The 10,989-nt window shown below is 44.4% G+C and overlaps 1 protein-coding gene across 1 annotated transcript in view; it reads left to right on the top strand.

Annotated features, from left to right (window-relative positions):
- Positions 1-9,456: 9,456 nt before the first annotated feature.
- TASOR2 (transcription activation suppressor family member 2) overlaps positions 9,457-10,989 on the top strand; it is a 67,787-nt gene continuing 66,254 nt past the window's right edge. Inside the window, exons 1-2 of the mRNA XM_068986764.1 lie at positions 9,457-9,621; positions 9,902-9,976. Of these exons, the coding sequence (XP_068842865.1) occupies positions 9,457-9,621; positions 9,902-9,976 (240 nt within the window). The remainder of the gene's footprint in view (positions 9,622-9,901; positions 9,977-10,989) is intronic.

Raw genomic sequence — 10,989 nt, 5'->3', positions numbered from 1 at the left:
GTGTGCAAAACGTGTCTGTGTGCAAAGCGTTTCCACATGTCCAAGAATCCACGGGCAAAACCTGCCTCCGTGAGCAAAATATGTCTGTGCTTGCAAATTGCGCCCACATGTCCATGTGCAGAACATGTCCTTGTGTCCCTGTGTTAAAAATGTCCAGCTGCCACAACTCACTACCTTCCTTTGCATTCATCTAGCTAGGCAGCGGAGAAGGCAATGGCACCCCACTCCAGTACTCTTGCCTGGAAAATCCCATGGATGGAGGAGCCTGGTAGGCTGCAGTCCATGGGGTCGCTAAGAGTTGGACACGACTGAGCGACTTCACTTTCACTTTTCACTTTCATGCTTTGGAGAAGGAGATGGCAACCCACTCCAGTGTTCTTGCCTGGAGAATCCCAGGGATGGGGGAACCTGGTGGGCTGCTTTCCATGGGGTCGCACAGAGTCGGACACAACTAAAGCCACTTAGCAGCAGCAGCTAGGCAAAGCTCATCCCACCCCACGCCCCCCCCCCACATGCTTTCATTTTGGAGATGCATTTCCTACCAGAGCTGGCATGCTCCTGCTTCTTTCATCTTTCCAGAGAAATCATATATTCCAAATCGTTCACATCACACACACACACACCATGCGTTTTGAAATCTAACAGAAATGAAGGACCTGTTTACAGATTCCAAGTAGGCAATTCAGTAATTGAACTGTTTTTTTTTTTTTTTCAAACAAGCTTACAAAGTTGAGGTTTAACCTTGCCAACGTTTGTTGCAGTCACATCACTGAGATCTGCACTGAGCCTAAATGCAGAAATTAGTTTGAGCTGAAAAGTAAACATATCAGGAGTGATCCTGCCTGGAAATGCATAAGGACTAGCACACAGCGGGGAGACCTGAGAGAGGTCTACCCCGAGACTGAGTCTTTACCTCCAGTCTGGACCACTGGAGCTGTATCCGCAAGGGTTTGATCCCCATCTATCCCAATTCCAAAATCGGGAAAACTCCTTGCCCCGGGTCTGGGAGTGACATTTCAAGCCTCTTTCCATAGGATGTAAAGGAAAAACCCAAATGACCTTTTTGGCCAAAGCAATAGTATAGCCATTTCAGTTTTCTTACGTGTGAATATACTCCTATACTTTTAAATATATTTATATCTTTGAATCTAAAGTGTGTCTCCTGCACATTATAGTTATATCATCTTTTAAAAAAATATTTATTTGGCTGTGCCAGGTTATAGCTGGAACACTTGAGATCATCTATCTTCCTTGAAGCATCTGCAATCCTCAGTTGTGGGATGCAGGATTTTCTTTTTTCAGTTGAGGCATGTGAACTCTTATTTAAGGCATATGGGATCTAGTTCCCTGATCAAGGATGGAACTTTGGCACCCTGCACTGGGAGCTGGGAGTCTTAGCCACTGGACCATAAGGGAAATCCCATTATATTATCTTTTAATCAATTCTATTGATTTCTCTGCTCATCTCCATTTTGATTTAATCCATTCACATTTAACTATATTTATATAGTTGGATTTTGTAAGGCCTCCTCAGACAACCATTTTGCCTTTTTGCACTTCTCTTTCTTGACAATGGTCTTGAAAACTCAGCAGTGGCCACAGGACTGGAAAAGGTCAGTTTTCATTCCAATCCTAAAGAAAGGCAATGCCAAAGAATGCTCAAACTACCGCACAATTGCACTCATCTCCCACACTGGCAAAGTAATGCTCAAAATTCTCCAAGCCAGGCTTCAACAGTACGTGAACAGTGAACTTCCAGATGTTCAAGTTGGATTTAGAAAAGGCAGAGGAACCAGGGATCCAATTGCCAACATCTGTTGGATCATCAAAAAAGCAAGAGAGTTCCAGAAAAACATCTACTCCTGCTTTATTGACTACTCCAAAGCCTTTGAATGTGTGGATCACAGCAAACTGGAAAATTCTGAAAGAGATAGGAATACCAGACCACCTGACCTGCCTCTTGAGAAATCTGTACAAAGGTCAGGAAGCAACAGTTAGAACTGGACATGGAACAACAGACTGGTTCCAAATAGGAAAAGGAGTACGTCAAGGCTGTATATTGTCTCCCTGCTTATTTAACTTATATGCAGAGTACATCATGAGAAACACTGGGCTGGCTGAAGCACAAGCTGGAATCAAGATTGTGGGGAGAAACATCAATAACCTCAGATATGCAGATACCACCACCCTTATGGCAGAAAGCAAATAAGAATTAAAGAGCCTCTTGTTGAAAGTGAAAGGGGAGAGTGAAAAAGTTGGCTTAGAGCTCAACATTCAGAAAACTAAGATCATGGCATCTGGTCCCATCAGTTCAGTTCAGTCACTCAGTCATGTCTGACTCTTTGCAACCCCATGAACCGCAGCACGCCAGGCCTCCTTTCCATCACCAACTCCCGGAGTCCACCCAAACCCATGTCCATTGAGTCAATGATGCCATCCAACCATCTCATCCTCTGTTGTCCTCTTCTCCTCCTGCCTTCAATCTTTCCCAACATCAGGGTCTTTTCAAATGAGTCAGCTCTTCACACCAGGTGGCCAAAATATTGGAGTTTCAGCTTCAACATCAGTCCTTCTAATGAACACCCAGGACTGATCTCCTTTAGGATGGACTGGTTGGATCTCCTTGCAGTCCAAGGGACTCTCAGGAGTCTTCTCCAACACCACAGTTCAAAAGCATCAATTCTTCTGCGCTCAGCTTTCTTCACAGTCCAACTCTCACATCCATACATGACCACTGGAAAAACCATAGCCTTGACTAGACGGACCTTTGTTGACAAAGTAATGTCTCTGATTTTTAATATGCTGTCTAGGTTGTCTGGTCCCATCACTTCATGGCAAATAGATGGGGAAACAGTGGAAACAATGTCAGACTTTACTTTTAGGGGGCTCCAAAATCACTGCAGACGGTGACTGCAGCCATGAAATTAAAAGACTCTTACTCCTTGGAAGAAAAGTTATGACCAACCTAAATAGCATATTGAAAAGCAGAGACATTACTTTGCCAACAAAGGTCCGTCTAATCAAAGCTATGGTTTTTCCAGTAGTCATGTATGGATGTGAGAGTTGGACTATAACGAAAGCTGAGCACCAAAGACTTGATGCTTTTGAACTGTGGTGTTAGAGGAGACTCCTGAGAGTACCCTGGACTGCAAGGAGATCCAACCAGATCCAAATGTAAAGAGATCCATCCAAAGGAAATCAGTCCTGAATATTCATTGGAAGGACTGATGCTGAAGCTGAAACTCTAATTCTTTGGTCCCATGATGCAAAAGACTGACTCACTTGAAAAGACCCTGATGCTAGGAAAGATTGAAGGCAGGAGGAGAAGGCGATGACAGAGGATGAGATGGTTGGATGGCATCACTGCCTCAATGGACATGAGTCTGAGTAAACTCCAGAAGTTGGTATTGGACAGGGACACCTGGCGTGCTGCAGTCCATGGGGTCACAAAGAATGAGACATGACTCAGCGATTGAACTGACCTGATATAGCTGGATTTATGTCTGCCATTTTATTTTTTTTTCTATATTTTCATGTCTGATTTAGTTCTCTGTTCCTCCTTATGGCTTTAATTTGCATTAAATGAATATTTTCTATTGTAGCATTTTCATTTCTTTAGTGTTGCTCTAGGGTTTACCATATATATTTTTATCAAAATAAGCTTCAGATTTATACTAGTTCAATTCAGTGACATATAAAAATGTTATACCTATTAAGCTCTAATCCTTTTCTTTCTTTTTGCAGTGTTATTGTCATACATATTACTTCTACTTATGTTACAAATTCAACAATACATTCTTATAATTATTACTTTACCATCTGTTGTCATTTCCTTAGCCAAATGGACCTTTGCCCCCACTTACCTCCTTTGTGCTTTTATTAGCAAATGTAATATACATATATTTCATGTCTACATGTTAAACCCCCAATAAGCCCAATATCACATTATCTAAATATTATTCCATGTTTTTTTTAAATTAGTTATGACAATAAAGGAGAAAAATAGGCAATAAGCATTTATGGTTTTTTTTATCTTTATGTAATTAATTTTACCAGTGTTCTTTGCTTTTTCTTGTGGATTCAGATTACCATCTGTGGTCACTCAGTTTCAATCTGAAGAATCTCTTGTAAAGCAAATCTGCTAGCAAAATTTCTTTCAGTTTTTGTTTATTTGGAACAGTCTTGTATTCACTTCCATTTTTGAAAGATAGATTTGCTAGATATAGGACCCTTGGTTGACAGTTTTTCTCTCCTCTGAGTACTTTGAATATGTCATCTCACTGTCTTCTAGATTCCATTGTTTCTGCTGAGAAGTCATCTATTAATCTTACCAGGGTTCTCTTGTAAGTGATGTTATTTTGCTGTTTGCTGCTTTCAAGATTTTGTCTTTTGTCTTTGAGCATTTTTTCCCTATGATGTGTCTATTTGTGACTCTGAATTTGTACCACATGGAGTTCATTGGGCTTCCTAGATGTGGATATTATTATTTTTCAACCAATTTGATGAGGGTTTTTTTAACTTGTTTTTTGAAATATTTTTCTTCTCCATTTTTTCTCTCTTCTCCTGCTACTACCAATTTTAATCAGAGTATTTTGGAAATTAAAAGATGAGGGAATACTTAACCAACTCATTCTGTGAGGCTAGAGCTACCCTGATATCAAAACTAAGATATTACAAGAAAAGTAAACTGTGGACTAGTACCTCTCAGGAACATACATACCAAAATTCTTAACAAAATGCAGCAATTCATGCCCAATGATATAGAGAAAAGATAATGCATCCAAAGTAAACTTTGTTCCTCCCAGGAGTTCAAGGTTGGCTTAATGTTTGAAAATAAATTAATGTAATTTATCACATTAGTAGATATTTTCACTGCACAATCCTCTCAATAGATGCAGATAAAATTCAACATTCATTTACCATAAAAGTTCTCAAAAACTAGGAACAAAGGGGAAAATCCTCAACCTAAAAAAGGACAGAAAACACCAAAGTTAATATTATACTTACCTTTGTGAAATACTGAATGCTTCTCCCCCTAGATCAATAATGTTTGCTCTCACCTAGTATCTTTATTGCATTTGAGGACTTAAACAATGCAATAGGGAAAAAATACAGATTGGGAACAAAGAAAAGTATTTTTATTTTATTTATTTTATCATACACACACACACAAATAGCTATTAGCTCTAGTAAGTGAGTTGCAAGATATAAAGTTACTATGGGAAAATCAACTGTATTTCTATATACTAGCACATAGCCACTGTGAATTAAAATTCTTAAATATCATAAAACTATAAAGAGATAAATATAATAAAATGTGCACAAGACCAGTATGCTGAAAAATATAGATGTTGCTTAGAGAAAACTGAAATAAATAGAGATATCATGTTCATGGATTTTAAGATGCAATATTAAGATGTTAATTCTCTCCAAACTTATCTATATACTAAACACAATCCCAGATGAGATCTTAGCAGCTGTGGGGTTTTTTGGAGGACTGTTTGTCTTATTTTGAGGTAGGAAATAAGCTGATTCTAAAATTTATACAGAAATTCAATAACTTAAAATTTATACAGAAATTCAATAACTTAAAATAGTCAAAACTACTTAAATATTGGAAAAAGAACAAAGTTGGAGGCAATTCAAATTCAAACCATATCATACCCTTCAGAGTAGCTAAAGTTAAAAATATTGGCCAAGATGTAGAGAAACTAGAATTCTTATACATTTCTTGTGGAAATGTAACTTTGTAAAACCAATTTGCGAAAAGTGTGACTTGATTAAAGTTGACCATAAGCCTTCTTTATTGCCACAGTAATGCTATATAACAGACTACCCCAATCTCAGTGACTTAGGACAGCAGCATTAATTCTCATACTCACCAATCTTTGGGATGTCTTTTCTGCGTGTGTGCTCAGCTGTGTCCAACTCTTCATGACCCCATGGACTGTAGTCCGCAAGGCTCCTCTGTCCATGGGATTGTCCAGGCAAGAATACTGGAGTGGGTTGCCATTTTCTCCTCCAGGGTATCTTCCTCACCAACCCAGGGATCGAACCCACATCTCCTGCATCTCCTGAACTGACTGGCAGGCAGATTCTTTACTACTCTGCTACCTGGAAAGCTTGGGCTGTCTAGTTCAGTTCAGTCACTCAGTTGTGTCCAACTCTTTGTGACCCCATGGACTGCAGCACCTCCCTGTCTATCACCAACTCCTAGAGCTTGTTCAAACTCACATCCATCCAGTCAGTGATGCCATCCAACCATCTCATCCTCTGTCATCCCCTTCTCCTGCCTTCAATCTTTCCCAGCATTAGAGTCTTTTCTGATGAGTCAGTTCTTCACATCAGGGGGTCAAAGTATTGCAGTTTCAGCTTCAGCATCAGTCTTTCCAGTGAATATTCAGGATTGATTTCTTTTAGGATGGACTGGTTTCATCTCCTTGCAGTCCAAGGGACTCTAAAGAGTCTTCTCCAACACCACAGTTCAAAAGCATGTGGGATGTCTATGGTCATGATAATTAAGATGAGTTTGGCCTACAGGTTGAATTCACATCTGCTCCATAAGTGCTTGTTCTGAGTGCCCAGAATGAAGGGGCAACAGCAGCAAGAGACTTCAGTCTCCTCACGTGCATCACCTATACTCAGGAGCCAAATCAAACTATGCAAGAACACTTAAGACTCCTGCATATGTCATGTCTGCTGATATCCTATCGATCAAATGAATCCATATGACCAAGAACAATATAAATGGGTAGAAAAGTAAACCTTACCAACAGTAGAAGAGGGAAAGGGAAAGCATCTGCTGAAGTAAAAATCCAAATTATCATGTCCAGCATCTCCAGCATGCTATATACCCAGCATAAATGAGGCCCGTGTGTACAAAGAGACATGATTAAGAAAGTTCAAGCTGTACTATTCGTAATAGCCAAGAACTGGAAACAATGAAAACGTCTATCTACATATCAAAGAAAATGTACTACATCCAGACCTACATATATAGCAATGAAAATGAAAAATTGTACACAAAAACATAAGTTCCACCATGTTACTCCAAAGAAACCAAGCACTAAACCATTCAATTTATATAAAATTCAAACCACAAGCAAAACTAAATGATAAAGTTCAGAGGTTGCATATTTATGCAGTGAATCTACTAAGAAAGGAAAGAAGAGATTACCATGGAAATTATATTGCTTGTTAGGTTTGCTGGTAGGTAAGGGAAGTGGGTGGGCTTCCCTGGTGGCTCAGAGGTTAAAGTGTCTGCCTCCAATGCAGGAGACCTAGGTTCTATCCCTGGGTCGGGAAGATCCCCTGGAGAAGGAAATGGTAACCCACTCCAGTATTCTTGCCTGGAGAATCCCATGGATGGAGAAGCCTGGTAGGCTACAGTTCACGGGGTCACAAAGAGTCGGACACGACTGAGCGACTTCACTTTCATTTTCACTAAAGGGAGTGGGTATTGATCAGAGATATCACAAGAGGGAGCTCCTGGGGTTTTGGCAGTGTTCTATTTCTTGACCAGAGTGGTGGTTTCATGAACATTTGCTTTGTGATAAACCAGTGAGTTGTACATACTGATTCTGTGTACTCTGAAAATATCAATTATATTTGATTGCTTCTACAGCCAATTTTCTTCAGTTCTTGAACATAATTTCCCTTTTAGGGTTTTTGTACTTGCTTTGTATTCTGCTTAGAAAGTTGTTCCTCCACATCTTCCAAAAACTGATTTTGTCTGTTTTCATTATTGAAGTTTGACCCCAAATGTCCCATATACAGTGAAATGTTGACGCTCTCCCTCTTCTGCCCCAGCCTCCAGGCTCCAACCCTATCCTCAGGATTTCTGGCTTGTTTTCACAGCAGTATTAGTAAACGAAATTCTGTTCATGGGATGGAAGTGGTTTACTTGTTACTGTTTGTCATTCACCTCTAGAATAAGCACCACAATGTTCAAGGTCCTTGTCTAGCTTACTCACAACTGTAATCTTAGTGCCTAATTTAGTAGCCGGCCACAGTAAACAATTTAAAAGGTGCTACTGAATGAGTGAGTCATTCCATTCCTACCACGAGGTCCAGTGCCTGGTTCATGGTTAAGTGTGTGCAGCACTTAGTATCTCTCATTGGTAGAAGAATGCTATTTGTTGCCCTTCAACCTAGATAGCATATTGAAAAGCAGAGACATTACTTTGCCAACAAAGGTCCATCTAGTCAAGGCTATGGTTTTTCCACTGGTCATGTATGGATGTGAGAGTTGGACTGTGAAAAGAGCTGAGCGCCGAAGAATTGATGCTTTTGAACTGTGGTGTTGGAGAAGACTCCTGAGAGCCCCTTGGACTGCAAGGAGATCCAACCAGTCCATTCTGAAGGAGATCAGCCCTGGGTGTACTTTGGAAGGAATGATGCTAAAGCTGAAGCTCCAGTACTTTGGCCACCTCATGCGAAGAGTTGACTCATTGGAAAAGACTCTGATGCTGGGAGGGATTTGGTGCAGGAGGAAAAGGGGACGACAGTGGATGAGATGGCTGGATGGCATCACTGACTCGATGGACGTGAGTCTGAGTGAACTCTGGGAGTTGGTGATGGACAGAGAGGCCTGGCGTGCTGCGATTCATGGAGTCGACTGAGCCACTGAACTGAACTGAACTGAACTGAACTGAAAGACTCCCAATCGTGAGGCGAACAAACACCCCACAGCGCGTGCGGGGCCATAGACATCCCGCGGCTCCCCTTGGGCGCCTTCCGCTTCCGGTTACGCGTCCACCTTGCAAGACGCCTCGCCACGCCGCTACACCCGCCAGAATCCATCATCCAATCCCGGGCGGTCCTGAGGCCTCGCGCCTGCTCAGAGGAGAGGGGCGAGCGCCGCGTGGACGCCGCCGCAGCCCGCGCCTGCGCGTCGGCTTCTCCTCAGCGATTGGCTCCTGCCCCCCCTAGGGGGCAGCCACAGTTCAGTTTTCACTTTCTCTCCCCCCACATCACGTCTTCCTGTGGGCGTGGGTTTTACTTCCGGGTTCCAGCGTCCGTCACTGGGAAAGTCGACATGTTCCCCTAGGGAGTGGGGCGCCGCGGGGTCCGTGCCTTCTTTTGACCCTCTGGGGGCAGGGACGACGCTTGGCTGACCAGCGCCGAGGAGCCTGCGGGCTCCAGACCTGGACAGCCCGGCCAGCATCCCTCCCGCCGGCGCGTCGCGGCCGCCCCGCGACGCCCGGGCGGCGCTCCTGACAGGGGCGGAGAAGCAGAACGGGTTGCGACGTGGAGAGTCCCGCGCGCAGCTGACGAGCCTTTGCTGACGCGGGCCGCGTGGAAACCGGGAGGAGGGGAGTCCCGGCCAGGGGCGGCGGACGGCTCCCCAGCCGAGAAGGCGGCCCGAGCCCTGCTCGGTCTCAGGGTCCGACGGGATCTGCCACGCGTGGCCGGGAGGGGAGGCAACGCGCGTGGAGGCGCGGACAGCATCTCAGCATGAGGAGGAAACTGAACTCTGAAGTCAGGTCCGCCAGGGCGGCGGCGGCGCAGAGAACAGGTGAGGCCGTCCCTCGTGGACGCCCGCCCGGGGGACGCGGCAGGTGCGAGTCCTTCGGGGCTGAGTTGCCTGGCGTGGCCGCTCGGGTCGTGGAGGTGTATGCAGTAAGAGAGCTCGCCGTTATCACGTTCTGTTTTGTTCTTTTGAAAAATTAAACTGCTGTCCACTTTGCATGCTTCTCGCGGCTGCTGGGTTGACACACGCCTTCTTGCCTTGTTGGCGTTCCTCCGGGTGAGCAGGGCGCCGGGCGGTGGTTTCAGAGTCGCTTTTGTTGGGCTGCCTCTGCGCGGCCTCCCGGCCGACGATACTCGGGTCTCCACCTGTCTCTAGGCTCTCGGCGTCCTCCTGGAGTGTGGCGCTTCGGACTTCCTCCCGCCCCTCTAGGAGGCGTTGTCTCTGGCGGCTTCGGCGCCTCCTCGGAGTTGCCTGTCAGAGGACCGCGGCATCCTCACGGACGCCGTGAGAACCCTGAGTGGAGGCGTTGATTTTCCGACTGGGACTAGCTGGGAAGCACTTTCCTCAGGAACTCTGGTGAAGTCCGCTCCCCCGCTTCCTTTCTGTGGACCCGTGGTGGCTCTGTGTGACCTCTTCTTTTTAAAGTAGACGTAAAAGAAGGAAGAGGTCTTTCTCCAGGGAGGCCTATCTTTAGCTGAAAACTGAAGTATCGCGTCACCGTAGGTGGGTCCATGCAACCCAGCAGTTTGAAGGTGGCACAAGCAGTAGTTGTGGGGGACGTGGCATGCCATGCCAAGTCGCTTCAGTCGTCTCCGACTTTGGGCGACCCCGTGGACTGTAGCCCGCCAGGTTCCCCTGTCCATGGGATTCTCCAGGCAAGAATCCTGGAGTGGGTTGTGGGCAAGATCCTTCGAGAAGCCTCGTTTCACTTAATCACCACTTGTCTATTTGAAATCTAAAAATTTAAATGCACCTCTCTTACCCTTTTTGTCCCTCAAAGGGAAAACGGTTAAGGTTTTTCAGAATATATTCTAGATTTAAGGGTTGCTCTAGCATATGGTGTTAGTTGCAGTAACGTTGGTGATCCAAAGGCCCGTAGTGTTCCCCTTCAGAAGCTTTAGAAAGGGATGGGGGTGTAGATATGATATTTAATATTATGGGCTTTGAGATTGGTAGTAAGCCTACTCAGGAGGTTCATAACAAAGCTGCTATTCCTTAACAGTATAAGAATACTTTTTTGTTGAAAAAGATGCTTTCTATAATAGAACCAGATAGCTCTATAAATATGTTCTGCTAAGTCGCTTCAGTCGTGTCCGACTCTGTGCGACCCCATAGACGGCAGCCCGCCAGGCTCCCGCGTCCCTGGGATTCTCCAGGCTAGAATACTGGAGTGGGTTGCCATTTCCTTCCAATGCATGAGAGTGAAAAGTGAAAGTGAAGTCGCTCAGTCGTGTCCGACTCTTAGCGACCCCATGGACTGCAGCCTACCAGGCTCCTCCATCCATGGGATTTTCCAG

The sequence above is a fragment of the Capricornis sumatraensis genome, chromosome 15 (assembly GCF_032405125.1).
Source record: "Capricornis sumatraensis isolate serow.1 chromosome 15, serow.2, whole genome shotgun sequence".
Lineage (NCBI taxonomy): Eukaryota > Metazoa > Chordata > Mammalia > Artiodactyla > Bovidae > Capricornis > Capricornis sumatraensis.
The sequence above is the reverse complement of the archived record's forward strand: the minus strand, read 5'-3'. Positions and strand labels throughout refer to the sequence as shown.